At 40.4% G+C, this 17,959-nt stretch overlaps 2 protein-coding genes across 5 annotated transcripts in view; one reads left to right on the top strand and one right to left on the bottom strand.

Moving 5' to 3' along the window:
- Polk (DNA polymerase kappa) overlaps positions 1-3,005 on the bottom strand; it is a 48,467-nt gene extending 45,462 nt beyond the window's left edge. Inside the window, exon 1 of one of the 3 annotated variants that reach the window (XM_090331843.1) lies at positions 2,908-3,005. The gene's annotated coding sequence lies outside the window, so the exon portion shown is untranslated. Of the gene's footprint in view, positions 1-2,027; positions 2,184-2,317; positions 2,369-2,907 lie in introns of those variants that run through there. The other 2 variants (XM_090331844.1, XM_090331842.1) reach the window with 2 other exon arrangements.
- Cert1 (ceramide transporter 1) overlaps positions 2,640-17,959 on the top strand; it is a 79,771-nt gene continuing 64,451 nt past the window's right edge. The window contains exons 1-2 of one of the 2 annotated variants that reach the window (XM_090331847.1): positions 2,640-3,042; positions 9,493-9,627. In XM_090331847.1, the coding sequence (XP_090187973.1) occupies positions 2,947-3,042; positions 9,493-9,627 (231 nt within the window). In that variant the 5' untranslated portion in view covers positions 2,640-2,946. The remainder of the gene's footprint in view (positions 3,043-9,492; positions 9,628-17,959) is intronic. The other variant, XM_090331846.1, reaches the window with a different exon arrangement.

Raw genomic sequence — 17,959 nt, 5'->3', positions numbered from 1 at the left:
GCTGGTGGCTCATGCCTGTAATCCTAACTGCTGATATCTGAAGATTGTGGTTCAAAGCGAGCCCAGGCAGTAAACTCTGTGAGACTCTTACCTTTAATCAACCACCAGAAAGCCAGAAGTGAAGCTGTAGCTCAAAGCAGAACACCAGCCTTGAGCATAAAAGCTCAGGGACAGCACCCAGACTCTGAGTTCAAAACCCACTAATCAACAATAAAAAGATTATTTCCCACTAAAAAGGATTTTGGTTTTAAAGTACAAAAAATCCATTTGTAAACTATTATGTTATAGAAATGTATTTACTTATACTTAAAGAGTAAGATTTTAAAACCTAGTATAAAAGATCAGAAATTGAAAGTGTAGCCACATTAGGCAATAACAAGGTAAAGCAAAATGGTTCAACATTAAAACAGTGTACTTTTGTGTAATTCAATAAAGAAGAAAAAATATGCTAGGTGGGTTTTCCCTTTTGCTTTTTTGAATGACAAGCTAGGAATTAGGTTTTTAACATCTGACAAAGTATTTTTCTAAAGCTTTATTTCTTACAGTTTCATTCATCTGAATATCTTTCAATTATGTGTTATCATCATTTCACAGTGGGAAAAGTAGATTTAGTGTCTATTGTTAATCTAAGTCAGTGTAAGATATCACAGGTATGCTAGGCACAGTATCTCACGCCTGTAATCCTAGCTACTCAAGAGGCTGAAAGTTGAGGTTCTTGGTTCAAAGCCAGCCTGGCCATTAAAGTCCATGAAACTCTTATCCACAATTAACCAGTAGAAAAGTGGAAATGGCCATGTGTCTCAAGGGGTAGAGCAGTAGCTTGAGCTGAAGAGCTCATGGACAGCCCCCAGGTCCAGAGTTCAAGCCCCATGACCAACCAAAAAAAAAAAAAGATATCAAAGGTACTTCTCAGATCTTATTTTTTTTTCCCCTACAAGATCCCAATTCTGTTGCCATCTTCCATTGCTATTTCCTGTCAGTGCCTTTTCACTCCAACTCAATGTTTCTTAATATCTTCGTAGTAAGCAGGTATTCTTTCTACATTTTACTAAAATCATGTATTACTAGCTTTTATCAAGCAATCAACAAGATATAAAAGTAACTACAAGAAAGAATTGAAGCTACAAGGTCACAGGTCTCACAATAAGTTTTTCTTAAAATACACACCCCAAAAGATGACAAGATCTGTTGGATCTTCCACTGCTCATTCCACTAATTCCATCTTTTAAAAAGCCTGCTTTGGGCTGGTAGTTTGGCTTAGTGGTAGAGTGCTTGCCTAGCACACACGAAGACCTGGGTTCTATTCCTCGGTACCACATACATAGAAAAAAGCTGGAAGTAGTGCTAAGGCTCAAGTGGCAGAGCTCTAGCCTTGAGAAAGTCCAAGGACAGCGCTCAGGCCCTGAGCTCAAGCCCAGGACTAGCCAAAAAAAAAAAAAAAAAAGAAAGAAAAGCCTGCATTACCTGACTCATGTAATTGAAATCTCTCAGTACATCACCTCTGTAATTAATTATAAAAAGAAAACAAGTCTGCCTAACCCTTTATTTTTTAATACAACTACTGCATTTAAAACTTTTATCTTTAAAAACTTATTCCAACCTTTCCTTTCAGAGAAGTGTACAAAGATAGAAATGGCTAACAATGCGTTTCAAGAACATACTCAAAACTAGGAAAACGGCCAGGCTTACGTCTGACATTCTAGCTTACCAACTCAACATCACTTATTCACGCACAACCTCCAAACTCTGTTCCATACAATAAAAGCTCTATAACTCCACGAGAACCGACTGCTTGTGAGAAGGGACTTAGGAAACCCTTCCTTCACAGGCGGGAAAGTAGGAAGCCTAACATCTGAAACAGCAATAATGGAAGGTCTTTCCGATCTTGGCCAAGAAGAAAGAGTACCTCCAGCTCCCGAGAGCGGCTCCAGCCCCTAACCCACCCAGCACCACCCTGCCCGGACAAATCTCTAGACGTTCCCCCGCTGCCGGAAGGCAACTACGGGTCACAACCTTGCCAACCTCACCTGACAGGCATCAAGCCCGGAGGATCCGTCATAAACACGCTCGGCGGGGACAGAAATGATGCCGGGAGGAGAGGACATGCAACGGTGAAAGAAAGCCCACTCGTCGCTAGCGGTCTCCAAGGCAACGAGCTCCCCCCCACCCCTCCACGCGCGACACTCACGAGTTGCCTAAAACTACGACTACAATTCCCAGGAGGCAGCGCGACGGCGGGGCAGCGTTCCTCCCAGAATGCAGTGTGGCGGCGTTCGTCTCCCGCCCTCTCCTCTGTCGGCTCCGCCTACTTTCTTACCCGTCGTCACCCGGGAGGGCTGGAGGTAGACAGCGTGCGGCGGGAGGGGGGGGCGGGGGCGGAGGGAGAGAGGAGATCCCGAACGCTCAGCGTGTGACGTCAGACGCTGGGAGGGAGACGGGGAGGGGAGGGCGGAGAGAATGGGAGGACGGAGGGGTGGGGAGTGGAGAGGGGAGGGAGGGTAAATAGTGGGCCAGGCTGGAAGATGGCGGCGGTCGTGGAGGTGTGAGGTGACCGGGATCTCTGCCGCGGGCTCTTCTCTTCCCTTCCTCCTCCGTTCTTCCCTGCCCTGACTGAGGTTGGCACTGCGGGGGCCGGGTTCGGGCGGCGGCGCCCGGCGCAGCGCGGGGGTCACGGCGACGGCGGCCGACGGCTGGAAGGGCAGGCTTCCTTCGCCGCTCGTCCTCCTTCCCCGGTCCGCTCGGGGTCAGGCGCGGCGGCGGCGGCGGCGGGGCGGCGGCGGCGGCGGCAGCGGCTGCTGCGCTTCGTCCCGGCTCCTGCTCCCCCGCGCCCCGGAGCGGGCACGCTTCTCCTCGCCATCCCCCGACCCTCCACCCCAGGGACCGGGCGCCTCCTCCGGCGCGCCTCACCGAGCGGGGGTCGGTCTCCCGCTCGCCTGTCGTGCCTCCATGTCGGATAACCAGAGCTGGAACTCGTCGGGCTCGGAGGAGGACCCGGAGACAGAGTCCGGGCCGCCGGTGGAGCGCTGCGGGGTCCTCAGCAAGGTGAGCCACCCGCGGGGGGCCGCGGGTCCGCTGCCCAGACTCACCTGCCGCGCGGCGGGCGGGCGGGCGGGCGAGCGGGCGCAGCCGCCCGGGGCGTGGGGTGGGGCTGGGAAGGGAGGCACTGGCCGTCCCGGGGCGGGGGCTGCGGAATGTGCTCGGCTGAGCCGTGCCGTGGGAGTGCCTGGGCCGGGGGAGAGACGGGGGTGACTTGCCCTTCTTCTCGCCGGCTCTGGGGCTTGTCAGGAGCGGCCGCCGAGCGGGGAAAGTGTGAATTATCCCGTGTTCAGATGGGGAGGTGAGGTGCTCTCGATGCCTTGGGATCCCCAGTCGGCAGCTCCTCCGGGGTATAGGAATCTGGGCTGGGTAACAGTGATGTCCGAAGTGTACTGATAATCGGGGAGATTCAGGTCTGATCTTCCCAACCAGCTCATTCTGGGGGTGTCGAGCAGAAGAGGTTGGGGGGGGGGAGGGAGGGCTCTGCTGTTTAGGCAAAGCCAGTCCATTCAGTTTGGTGCCCATATCTGAGGTGGTAGTTCATCTCTGGTGTGATAGGTGATGAGCATGGAGCACCTTCCTACTTCTCTCTCACACCCCTTGCCCCGCTTCAGAAAAGAACTGTTGATTTGGGTTTGAGGTGTAAGAAATATTAATGCTGCTAACCTGGAACGTCAGCATAGAAATTGACCTCCAGTGCACAAAGATTTAATATATTTGCAGTTAAGGGTCCGTGGTCAAGAAAAGATACTTCACTTTTTCTGTATTTTAAAAGCCTTTTTTTCATAATTTTAGCAACATAGTCTTTTTCAGATCCAAAGGTATCTTCTAATGGTACATGTTTTAAAGTTTGCTAGGAGAAGACACATAACCTTTTTGACTTCTACTCCCTCCTTATTAAACTTTTTAAGAAATCACTGGAGCTAGCTGTTAACTTGGAGAGGGAGAGCCAGGGCTTGCTAGCGCAAGGAGCTAGTCATAAGATACCATGTCATGTGCAACCACTTGCTATTAAGAAATCACTCTGATTCCAGTGTTCATATTAGCATAACTTGTACACCATTTGTAGAATTGTTTCCTCTAAGACTTTCATAATGTCTTTTGAAGGCTAATGAGAAAGAGCTTAGGAAAGTTTGTCAGATGGCAAGGCTTAGTCGTGTTAACTTTTACTAGTGCAACAGAAATATTGTGTGTCAAGACAGTGATGACTCTTGAAATTTCAGTGCCATATTTTCAGTATAGTGAAGCACACCTAGGTTTGTTTGTCTTAAATACATCTTATACCTTTAGGAATCTTGAACATATATGTCCTATGGAAATAGCTTTGAGATGGGTTCTTTGTTTCTTCATGCATTTGTACTTGTGGTTGAACTTGGGCTTGTTTGGCTTGCTGGGCTTGCTTGCTCAGCTGGTGCTCTAGGACTTGAGCCACACCTCTAGTCCTTCTCGGTGATTTTGATAGTTTCACCACTTTTCTCACTAGGTGAGAAGACGGCTGTGACAGTAATATTGTGGTGATGTTAAGTGTTTCATAAAACTTAAACATTTAACTTTTGACTTAATGATAACACTTTTGAGATCAGAAGTGGATAGGGTTATGGAAAAAGTCATGTGCTGTGAATATCATATGCAGAGTAGTGTTATAGGTATATGGTAGATCACAAAATAGGAAGCTACATGTAGTGGCGCATGTACCTGTAATCCCAGATTCTGGGAGACTGAGACAGAGTCACAACTTCAGATAGCTAGTTTGAGCCCAGCTATGGGCTACATAGCAAGACTCTCTCTCTCTCCCCCAACCCCAGGGGAAGATTTAAATGTGTAGAAATGTAGTAATTGAATATTTTTATGAAAGGGGAATCATTTCCATTTTGTTTTTTTTTTTTCCTTTCCCCAGTTCTGGACTTGAGTTCAGGCCCTGAGCACTGTCCTTGGGTTTTCTCAAGGCTAGAATCCTGCCAGAATCCTACCACTTGAGTCACAGCATCAGTTTTGGCTTTTTTTTTTGTATGTATGTGGTACCAAGGAATTGAACCTGGGTCTTCCTGCATGCTAGGCAACCACTCTATCACTAGGCCAAACTCCCAGTCCTCATTTCCATTTTGACTGATGGTATTTATGTAGAAGCTACAGGAATAAAGTTTGTTAACAGCTATGACAGAAATTTAACAAATTTATGGTTTTCCATATGTTTTTTAGAAAGTTTTTAATTAAGGGTGTTTTGTTTTGGGAGTGCTGGGTATCAAATATAGAGCATTGTGCATACTGGACCTATGTGCTTTACTACTCTGAGCTATATATAACATTAGCCTCCTCAAGATATTAAGGATATTTAATGTTGAATACATACAGTAGTACTGGGGATGATGCATTTTTAAGTTTAAAGTACATGTTATACACTTATACTTGAGATAAGATTTAGAACTTAGCATCTACTCTTCAGTTGAGTAATGTAAATTTCAGTATAAATTTTACTTCTCCTGTAGATAGAATGGAATTGAAATAAATTTGTGTTTTAAAAAAATGTGCCATTCTAGGGCTAGTAGTGTCATAATAGAGGGCCTGTACTAACCACAGCACTAGGGTCATGTGCGTGTGACACAAACACACAATTTTTTTATGTGTGGTAATTGAAATACAAACCAGTACTTATGTTTCTTAAGTAACCACTTAAGAGAGTAGTTTTTAGGAATTTTGGATAAATAGTACTTGTAGGTGGTCATAACAAATAGGACAGATCTTGGTTGGGAAAAGATTTATGCCTTGATGGGAGTTGAACAGATATAAACCTGGATAAAATAAATCTTATTCATGTTCTGAATTTCCTCCTTCCTGGTCTACTTTACCTCTCCCACACACCTGTCAGTTGAAATTCTATCTTGATTCCTTCTCGTTTACTTCTCCCCTCCTTCCCTCCTTTTTCTTCCTCCTTTCATTCTTGATTATGGTCTTGCTTTGTAGCCTAGGTTGGGCTCCAGTATTTCCCACAGGCACGCACCTCTTGCTAGTCCCTTTACGATTCTTTCCCTGCAGGTCCCATAGCATTTTGTTGAAAACTTGGTTCTGACTCTTAGTATATATTTTTTTACTCTTGAATTTGTGGTTGCTGAACTGTAAGTAGCAAGAATCTTTGATTCTTCTGCAATCTCTAACATGTAGTCCTGTCTGCATTTGTTAAATGGTGAAGGAACAAATACTATGAGAGTAGAAAAAAAAGGCCAGAAAACCCTGACTGCCAGTCTAATAATAGCAACTAACATTTATTGAGTAAAGAATCCTGGTTTCTCTTTAAGAAAATAATATAAAATTATAAATACAGAATTGTTGGGGCTCCTGCTACTTTCAAAGGGGTCAGCTACCAGTGAGAGACATTAAAGGTTAAGCTTCATTACTTATGCATAGTTGTCTGAAACAGAAAATACTGTTTGCCAAGTACTGTTCCAAGTTTGTTCTTTTCATTGTTACACAGTTACTAGCCTCATGAAGGATAGCCATGAGAAGCAAGTATTATTTAATCTGTTGAGGGTATTAAATGCCATTCGGATACAGTAGTGTGATAGGCAATAAGAAGTTATCCCTCAACGTTTTGGAGCTGGAGTAAGATAAATTTGTAATATAATTAGCAAATATGCTTAATAAGTAAATTAGATGGTGTAAATTATGAAAAGCAGAAGGTAGTAGAGGTAAATTACTAAGTCTTCTCAGAATTCTAGGAACTGTGTGTGCGCACGTGTGTGTGCGCACGCGCGTGTGTGCATGTGTGCATGTGTGCACACCCCCACCAGTTCTGGGGCTTGAACTCAGGGCCTGGGCATGGTCCTGAAAGCTTAAGGCTTTCATTCTACCAGTTGAGCCATAGTTCCATTTCCAGCTTTTTGGTCTTAATTGGAGATAAGAGTTTCATGGATTTTCCTGTCAGTGCTATCTTTGAACCACCATTCTTAGGTCTCAGCCTCTTGCATAACAAGTATTACAGGTGTGAGCCTCCAGCACCTGGCTAGAAATTGAAAATTCAAGTGCAATAATTGAAAATTGGGGAGAGAATACAAATTTAAAAATGAGCAAAAAGGAAAAAATTAGTAAGATTTGATGATGAGCTGTAAGGAATAAGGAATAGTAGGGTATTAAGCATTCTGTATGACTGTGGTAGATATTTTTATTATTCACCCATTTAAATAATATGGAAAGAAACAAAAGTAGTGTGTTTCTGTTAGATCCAAACAGTACAAGAGCAATGACTCAATATTTGGGTACCCAAGGTTATGGACATGGTCTTGGAGATAGAAACATAACTGCATAGACATAAAAATCTATGATGGGCTATATACTCTATAGACATAATGTTTTATTACATGTATCTATGACATACAAACCCTCAGCTTAATTTTATGTTCTAAAGTCTATGTGCCAGTGATTGTTTATAGATATTCCCTTCTTGAATATTTGTTTGCTAAACATGACATTTGAAATATTCTAGAGCCTACGTCTGTGGCTTATGCCTGTAATTCTAGCTACTCAGGAGGCTGAGGTCTGAGGATTTTTGTTCACAGCCAGCACTGATAGGAAAGTCTGCAAGATTCCTGTCTCCAGTTAACCACCAAAATGTCAAAGTGGAGCTGTGTGTTGAGCAGTTGGCATTCAAGCACTAGCAAAAAACTAAAGAACAAAACTGCTGGCACAAGTAGTAAATAATTGAGTTTTTTTTTTTTCCTTGTGCCAGTCTTGGGACTTGAACTTGGGGTCTGGGCAGTGTCCCTGAGCTTGTTTGCTCAAGGCTAATGTTCTACCACATGAGCCACAGCTCTATTTCTGGACTTTTTAGTGGTTAACTGGAGATAAGAGTCTAATGGACTTTCTTGCCCAGGCTAACTTCAAATTGTCATCCTCAGATCCCAGCCGCCTGAGTAGCTAGGCTTAAAGGCATGAAACACTAGTGCCAGTAGAATTTGTTCACCACTCTATTCATATGATATGCTGAGTCTGTGTGACTGCTGAAGTAGCAGTACCACCAAGTAAATTGGTACATAGTGAGGAAATACAGTTTATAGGAGGTGGTGAGTTCAGTTTTGTTTGTAACCATCATTTATTTCAAGTTGGTATCACAGTGGAGAGATAGGTTACAAGCAATAAGAAATAAGGAAATAGTGATTAGAGAGCCCTTAGAAAATAATGAGCTAATTGTCAACCTGGGAAAGTTGTCTCTCAGAGAGGTTGTAATAATTGGGCTTAGAAGATTTAAGAAATGAACTAATCTCAAAGGTTCATTAGAGAATATGAAAGAGATTTCTGAACTACTGCAATATGCTTTTAAAATCCATTTTGAATTGCAAGTTTTGTAATTGGCAAATAGTTTGAGGATTATTTGTTCTTAAAACTGAAGAGCATAATCAAAATGTGCAAAATCAACTATTTCCCTAGAAGTTAAATTTCTGCCTTTGTCAGATTATTGATGTGATCTTCATTATTTATCAGGACTGTAGAAACAAAAGGATTTTGTTTTTCATTATTGAGGTTTGATTTTAAGGATTTGCACTTGCTAGGAATGCATTCTACTATTTTAGCCATACCTCCAGTCCCATAAATAAGTGTTATTTTATTTTATTTTGGGGGTTACATTCATCAGGTAGTGAGAGCATTACTTCTAGAACTAAGTAAGTGTTCTTAAGTCCAGTACTAGAGACAAATGCAAATATGTTTCTGCAAACCAGTTTTATATTTATATTATTACTGGGCTAGAAAAATATATCAGGGAAATTTTGAAAATGAAGTAACCCTTTTAAATATATAGTGTTGAGTTTTGTTGTAGAAAAATGGATGTGGACATACTAAACATTGTGGATAAATTATTTCACTTCAATGTAGCTGTGACTAAATACCTCCCCACACACATATACGCATAACAAAAAGTAGAATTTGAGCAATGATTTGGCATTGTAGATTTAGAAAATTTGATGTGGTAGTATAGGAGAGATTATCAGGCTTACTTTTCTGATGAATAATATTAATTATCACAGAAATGTAGTGAAGAGAAGAGGCCAAATATTTTAACCAAATCTTTTTTTTTTTTTTTTTTTTGCCCAGTCCTGGGCTTGGGCTCAGGGCCTGAGCACTGTCCTTGGACTTTCTCAAGGCTAGCACTCTACCACTTGAGCCTCAGCACCACTTCCAGCTTCGAACCCGGGTCTGCGTGCATGCTAGGCAAGCACTCTACCACTAGGCCAAACTCCTGGCCCAGCCAAATCTTACCTTTGTTTTAATATTCAAAAGATAGATATCTTACTTATGTAACTATTAAATCACTGGAAAACTATAATTTAAAGAATCAGCTGTTTACTTTTTAATATTTTTATTATTCATGTAATAATTTTGACATTTCGGTTTTGAAGATTGTAGGTCTCTAAAATAGTAACTTTATTTTTTGTTTCTTTTTCCTTTCCTTTTTGTTACCGCCTCCAGTGGACAAACTACATTCATGGGTGGCAGGATCGTTGGGTAGTTCTAAAAAATAACACCTTGAGTTACTACAAATCTGAAGATGAGACAGAATATGGCTGCAGGGGATCCATCTGTCTTAGCAAGGCTGTGATCACGGTAAGTTCCTGTTCTTTACTCAACAAGTAATCATTGAGTATCACTATTTACCAGCAGCTAGGTTTTTGGTATATATCTATGAACAAAATAAGAATTCCTTATCATTGACAATCCCATAGTATAATATTTTTCCCCATAAATCTATTTGGGGCCGGGTGAGGTGGCTCATGCCTGTAATCCTAGCTAGCTAGCCCGGGCAAAAAAAGGACTAGAGACTCTTGTCTCCAATTAACCTCTAGAAACCAGAAAGTGGGGCTTGGCTCAAGGGTTGTCCTTGGCTGAAGAGCTCAGGTACAACACCCATGCCCAGGGGTGGGGCTGTAGCCTTGAGCTGAAGAGCTCAGGAACAGTGCTCAAGCTCCATGGCCCACAGGGGAAAAAGAGAGGGAAAGAGGGAGGGAGGGAGGGAGAGAGAGAGAGAGATTGTTCCTCTGTAAACTATATACTATATCCACATTGCAAAGTGTTATTCCATTCCAGTAGACTAAAATCTTAGAAATACTTTTGAAAGCCAGGCACCAATGGCTCATGCCTGTAATCCTAGCTACTCAGGAGGCTGAGATCTGAGAAGCACAGTTCAAAGCCAGCCAAGGCATGAAAGCCCTTGAGACTCCAATTAAACACAAGAAAACCGGAAGTAGTGCTGTAGCTCAAAATGGTAGAGTTCTAGCCTTGAGCTGAAGAGCTCAGTGACAACACTTAGGCCCTATGACTGACAAAAAAGAAAAAGAAAAAAGACATTATTATATAGACTCTTTGAATTTTTATGATACTAATGTTTTTCAGTTATGTTACCTTTAAAAAGATAACTCTTGTCAAGTTATTCTACTTAGTTTACATAAAAGTATGTCTTTGTACTATAATTCATACACTTGAACTATGGTAATGTAAATATCAGTATAAAGTTATGTACATATCAAGTCAGTTAACATAAAAAGAGGTGGGATAAAGCAATTGACTTTATAGCTCCCAGAATCAGATTATGTGATTATGCCAAATAGCTTATTAGTCAGCATGCAAGGGATGTCTTCAATAAAGGGCAAAAAAGAAAAACAGTATTTAAGACACAACATTTAAGTGGAGGTCTGTTAAGGGAGTCATTGCAACTAAAATCTAAGAGTGGTTATGTTAAAACAAAAGCACTCACTTTTTTTTTTTTACAGAGAAGTCAATTTATATTGCTTGTACCATCAGAAGGAATTCTTGGGATTTTTATTACTATCCGAATTTGCCTTATATATTGTTTATATTAGTACATAAAGAAGATCTTGATGTATTTCTCATTTTGTGTACCTTCTTCTACTTGTATATTCAAAGTTTGAAAACAAAAATTGAGTCTAGCCAGACACTAGTGGCTCATGTCTGTGTTCCTTAGCTACGCAGAAGGCTGAGATCTGAGTGTCCTGGTTCCAAGCCAGCCTGGGTAGGAAAGTCCATAAGACTGTTATCTTCAGCTAACCACCAAAAAAAATGGAAGTGACACTGGCTCAAAGTGGTAGAGCATTAGCTTGGAACAGAAGAGCTTAGCAGTAGCTCCCAGGCCCAGAGTTCAAGCCCCATGACTAATCCAAAAAGAAGGAAAAATTGAGTCAAATATTAAGTTCATAAAATAAGAATTATTTGGAAGTTTTAAAAATTAAGCTGTTACCTCCTATTTTAGAGACAATTTGAAAGATATATATATTGTGTGTGTGTTGCTACTGTGTCTTAAACTCGGGGCCTAGGCACTGTTCCTGTACTTTTTTATGCTCAAGGCTAATAATGCTCTACCACTTAAGACACAGCTCCACTTCAGCTTTTTTTTTTTTTGGCCATTCCTGGGCTTGGGCTCAGGGCTTGAGCACTGTCCTTGGACTTTCTCAAGGCTAGCACTCTACCAGTTGAGCCTCAGCACCACTTCTGGCTTTTTGCTATGTATGTGGTACTGAGGAATCGAACCCAGGTCTTCATGCATGCTAGGAAAGCACGCTACCACTAGGCCAAACTCCCAGCCCTGAAAGATATATTTTGAACATGAAAACCGTATTTATTTTGATTGGTTTGTGATGCATTATAGTATATTTTGAAATTGTATGGAGTTGAATCTTTTGGGGTTTGTCTTTATTTTTTATTTTGAGACCATTATTCATGTTTGCAGCTTACAAATGTCCTTTGAACATTCCATTATTTTGAAGTCTTAGTGACTCTTTCCTTCCCTTGCATATTGTCGGATAATAATTGCTATATTTGACCTTGAGAATAGCATATTGATGCTTGATATGAGAATTGAAAGAATAAATGAAATTTTATCTTTATTTCCTGAGTAGTAAGATTGCTAGAATATCATGGTAGTTTCTGTAGTCTTTTAAAAAATATCTTTTTTTCATATATTTTTTATTGTAATTAATAGAAGGGTTACATTATACTTGCCAGATAGAAGGTACCTTAATTCACATACATTGATACCCTTTCTCATGTCTTGGTCCCCATTTCCCTCCCCCCCCCACCCCTACCCCTCATCTTGTTTTCCCCTTAAAAAATCTTATTGTTATTATTAAGGTATATACATGGGTTACCTAGTTTCTGTTATTTTAAGCAGAATTGCTCTTAGTTGAATTATAGTCTGTTGTATGGCTTATTTGAATAAAATGAAAATTCTTATAAACATTTTCATTGCATCTGCAATGAAATGGTAGTTTATTGTAGATGTTTTTGTTCTGCATAGAACTTTCATATTTTCAATGAAATACCTAGTCAAAGAAATGGGTAGGAAGGTTAAAAAATATTCACTGGATTAAGTAATTATAGAAAAAGATAAAAATATGAGTAAGGCAGCAGAATCTTAGTGGTGGCCTTTAGGTATAGCAAAACATGATAGAAACAGCATGCATATTGTCAAAGTTCTTCAATTTTCAGTCTGATTTCAGTTTCTGATATTAAGGAAATTGCAAAATAGAAATACATCAAATTTCAGGAAGAAGTTTTAAAATAAATATGCACTTCAAGAGTTATCTCTTGGTGGGCACTGGTAACTCAAATAATCCTAGTTACTCAGGAGCCAGAGATCAGAAGATTGTGGCTCAAAGCCAGCCCAGGCAGAAAAGTCCATGAGACTCTTATCTCCAAGAAACTACTCAGAAAAGTCTGGAAATGGCTTTGTGGCTCAAGTAGTAGAACACTAGCCTTGAGCAAAAGAAGCTCAAGAAACTGAGGGACAGCATCCAGTCCTAGGATTAAAGCCCCAGACTGGAAGGGGGTGGGGGGGGGGAGGTATCTCTTGCATTATAATATGGGCTCTTACCTATATCATTTCATCTCTAAAGACAAGAATAAATATTAACTCTGAATTTGTTTACGTAGCACCCTATATGAAATTGAAAATATATTTGACAAGTTCTGGGTTACAAAGTTTTAATTTTACTGTAACTATTGCTAAATATTATTTGTTGGTATCTAGCCCACCTTCCCCTTCCCCATATTTTTAACCCTTTTTTTCTTTAAATAGTTGTACACAATAGTTACCATTCAACAAAGCAGTTTATGAATAGAGTGTATCCAAATCATTCTCCCCATCCCTCTCAACTCCACTCTTTCCCTCAAATTTTTTAATTTCATAGGATAGGCACTTAATTTTATGAGGACATTCTCCCCTGCTTACTATCTTATTTGTCTGCCTTCCTTCCCTTATTCCCACTTCCCCTCTTTGAGTACTGTTTCCTGGTGTTTATTTTGCTGGACTGTGAGTCTTTCTAAGGAATTACAACATTTGATTTCTCCCTTGAATCTACCATATTTCAGTTAATACATTTAACGTATTTATTCATTGAGTTGTTGATTCTTTGAGGGGTTGGTTTCTTTAGCTCTCTGTATATTCTAGACCTTTCTCTGATAATTGGGTAGCAAAGATCTCCCATTCTTTTTTTTTTGTGTGGGTCATGGGGCTTGAACTCAGCACTGTCACTGAGCTTTTCAGCTCAAGGCTACCCGCCCTACCCCTGAGCCAAGCCACACTTCCAGTTTTCTAGAGGTTAATCGGAGATAAGAGTCTTTGGTTCTTTTGTGCCTGGGTTTGCTTTGAACCTTGATCCTCAGATCTCAGCCTCCTGAGTAGCTAGGATTACAGGTGTGAGCCACTGTGCCTCGCTTAGAGCTCCCATTCTTTATTTAGGCTGTCTTTTTAGCTTGTGTACTGTGCAGAACTTTTTTAGTTTGATGCAATCCCATTTATCATTTCTTTTTTTATCATTTCCTGGTCCTGGAGCTCAAACTCTAGGCCTGGGCACTGTCCCTACCCCTCTTTGTGCTCAAGGCTAGAGTTCTACCACTTGAGCCACAGCTCCACTTCTGACTTTTTCTGAGTAGTTTATTGGAAGTAAGAGTTACATAGACTTCTTTTCTGCCTTTTCAATCCTCAGATCTCAGGCTTCTGAGTAGCTAGGGTTACAGGCATGAGCCACTGGCACCCAGCTTCATTTATCATTTCTTTGTTTGCTTTGTTGTGTTTCTGGATCTTTATTCAGAAAGTTCCTACTTGTGTCAATGAGTCCTACTGTGTCTCTTCCTTCCTATAATAGTGTCATGACTTCAGATCTTACATTAAGATCTTTGATTCATTTTGAATTGATACTGGTACAAGGTAATCAATAGGGAGTCTAGTTTCAGTTTTCTGCATCTGGATATCCATTTTTTTCCCCAACACCTTGTATTGAATAAGCTTTTTTTTCCAGTGTATTGTTTTTGGCTCTCTTATCCTAATCCATTCCTATATAATTTTAATGAGTCATTAATTTGTAAAAGTCAGTTTTTAAACTATATGATAATAAATTGGGTGAAATATTTTGAAGAACAAAGTATTTTGCGGAGAACTTACTGCTAAGATGACAGAACTAGAATAAGTTGGTAAGAAAAATTGCTACTTCATTTTGTTTTTCTAAAAAGGAGTTTGCTATTGATCAAGATGCATTGCAATTGTAAATTGACATGCTGAATTGAAATTCTTTGTACAACTACTTAAAGTTAATAATAAAAAGGAGTTATAACTTTTGTGTAATATAAAGGTTTATATAATTTAATATATCAGTCAGTCTGTTGCCATTGATCTTGAACTCTTTCTGGGCACAAGTATTCTGTATGGAATGATTATGTGCCTTACTTAGTTCTTTCTTGTAGTAAGCCTTTTATTATATGTAATGTTTATATTGGAAGCCTGTAGTTCAAAAAAAGGAAAGAAGGGAAGGGGGGAGGGGAGGAAGGAAGAAAGAAAATGGTTTTGTCAACAATGGACAAAGATACATTTGACTCATAGCCAGGATATGTGTTTCCTGTAAGATTTTTTACTTTTTAACCAACTGGTGGCCTAGTGGTAGAGTGCTTGACTAGCATGCACGGAGACCCAGGTATGGTTCCTCTGTACCATATACACAGAAAAAAACCCCGAAATGGGGCTGTGACTCAGTGGTAGAATGCTGGCCTTGAGAAAGCCCAAGGACAAACCCTGGGACTGAAGTGTGTGTGTGTGTGTGTTTAACTCTTTTTTTGCCTTTCTATTTTTCCCCCCTACATTTTCTACCTGGGCATAAACAGGATCTGTGTGCTAGTTCTGAGTTTTTTTTTTTTTAATCACTCAACTACTTGAGCCACAGCTCTGCTTCCAGCTTTTTGGTGGTAAATTGGAGGAGATAAGGGTCTCATGGACTTTCCAGCTTTAAACCCCACAGTCCTCATATCTCAACTTCCTAAGTAGCTAGAATTTATCAGTGTGAAAACACTGATAAATAAAGCCAACACCTGGCTTTCCGCTTTCCACTTTCCACATATTCTTGGCACAGACTCTTGTTTCTTCATTTTACTATGTCTTTTTTTTTTTTTACTTGTTTTTATTCTTTTTTTTTTTTTTAAAGTACCAAGCTGGGCACAGTGACTAGTGCCTATAAATCCTAGCTACTCAAGAGGCTGAGTTCTAAGGATCACTGAAGCCAGCTGGGACAGGAAAACCCATGAAAATCTACCAGAAAACTAGAAGTGACACTGACTCAAAGTAGTAGATAATTATTAGCCTTGAGCAAAAGGGCTCTGAGTTTAAGCCCCAAGATCAACAAAAAGAAGTGTGTTGTACCTTTTCAAAGATTTCTTGAGATATAATTTACATACAGTAAAATAAATCCTTTTTTAAGGTGTCCAGTCACAATTTTCCCAAATGTATAGTTGTGTAATAATTACTTTAAAATGAATTAGATACTATAGTTTGGATATAGAATGTGTCCCCAGAGGCCTGGGTGTTAAAAGCTTGCTTTATCTTCTATGGTGGTACTTTAGGAAGGGATGTAACATTTAGGAGAAAACCTAGGAACAGAGATCTTTAGGTTCTTGAGAAGGGTATACCTTTTAGGAGGGATTGTGGGACAAGTTCATTAGAGCCAGCTTCTTCATTTTCTCATGAGGCAAACAGTTTGCTCTGCCATGTCCTCCCGCCATGATGTGCCAGGGACACACAGCAGTGAGGCCACATAATCTTGGGCTACAACTGTGGGCCGAAAAAAGCTTTTTTTCTCTCACTTAAGATACTTCATATTATTAGTTGGACTAATATTTCCTTGGCCCTAGCTTCCAACAACTACCATTCTAGAATGTTACATAAATGGAATTGTGTTGAATATAGTGCTGTTTGGGAGGTTTTTTGTTTTTTTGTTTTTTTGGTGAGTCATGGAGCTTTAACTCAGCCTGGGCACTGTCCATTAGCTCTTCAGCTCAAGGCTACCACCCTACCCTGGTCATGACATTGTCCCTGAGCTTTTCAGCTCAAGGTTATCTTCTGCCCTTGAGCCAAGCCCCACTTCCCATTGGGAGATAAGAGTCTCTGGTTCTTTTGTGCCTGGGTTGGCTTTGAACCTTGATCCTCAGATCTCAGCCTCCTGAGTAGCTAGGGTTACAGGCATGAGCCACTACCCTGCGAATTTTGTTTGTTTGTTTGTTTTTTAAATAATTTTGAGTCATCCATGTTGTTACATGGATCACTAACTTGTTTCTTTTATTGTTGAGTACTGCTCTACTGTGTGGCTATGCCACAGTTTCTTGACTTATCATTTAATGGATAGATATTTGGTTCTTGTTTGGGGTTACCATAAATAAGTCTGGTATAACACTTCACATACAGATTTTTTTTGGTGGTGGGGCAGTCTTAGGGCTTGAACTCAGGGCCTGCACACTGTCCTTTTGCTTTCCCAAGGCCAGCAAGCTACCACTTGAGGCACAGCACCATTTCCAGATTTTTTTTCTGTTAATGTGGCACTGGGGACTCGAACCCAGGGCTTCATGCAAGGCAAGCACTCGGCCACTAGGCCATGCTCCCAGCCCAGAGGAGGAGGAGGAGGAGGAGGAGTAGTCCAAAGAGGAGGAGGAGGAGGAGGAGTAGCAGCAGTAGTTGTTGTTGTTGTTGTTTAATGTCTTAAAAGGAAAGTTGGAACACTAAATTATATTGAATGATAAATGGAAACTAAAATTCGTCAATAAAACTCTTTTAACTGTTTTGATTGCATGCCAAAATATTTTTTTGCTTGTTCTGGGTTTTGAGCTCAGGGCCTGAGCACTGCCCTTGGGCTTCCTCAAGGCTAGAGCTCTACCACTTGAGTCAAAGGACCACTTCCAGCTTTTTCTACATATGTGGTACCAAGGAATCAAACAGGGATTTTCATGAATGCTAGGCAAGCACACTACCATTAGGCCAAACTCCTCCCCCCCATGCCAAAACTTTAATAACATCATTTGCTCTTTTTGGAAACATCTTATACAAAATTGAAATGTCTAGAATGCATCAACTTGTTAATGTATCAACCGTTTGTTCCTTTTTATTGTTGAATAATATTCACAGTTGTTCTGCCATTCACAAGTTGAAGGACATTTGGATTGCCTCCAGTTTAAAGCTGCTAGAAACATTTGTGTGCCTGCTTTGCATAGGCATTAGTTTTCTGAATTTCATTCTCAGCATACAACAAAAAATACTTTTTAGTATCAGTTAATGTATTCAGTATTAGAATATGCAGATATGTATTCCAAGAAACGGTCTGTATTCTTTTTATTTATAACCTCATAGAATACATCTTTAATCACATGTATCTATACGTGCAAACCAGAGTGCTGTTAAAGGAACACCATGATGGGAGTCACATTGATGAAATGGTCTTCCTAACTTGTAACTAAAAAACTGGTAATTTAAACCTTGGATACATTTGAGTTCTTAACTGTGTTATAAAATACGAATTTACATTTTGAGATTTCTTTCTGTATCAGTGATAATTTTGATACCAGAAACCACTTTAGATCTAAAGTGACATATTAGAAGCAGTGATTACAAGGA

The sequence above is a fragment of the Megascapheus bottae genome, chromosome 4 (genome assembly GCF_031878675.1).
Source record: "Megascapheus bottae isolate mThoBot1 chromosome 4, mThoBot2.hap1, whole genome shotgun sequence".
Lineage (NCBI taxonomy): Eukaryota > Metazoa > Chordata > Mammalia > Rodentia > Geomyidae > Megascapheus > Megascapheus bottae.
This window is presented reverse-complemented; position numbering and strand designations above follow the sequence as displayed.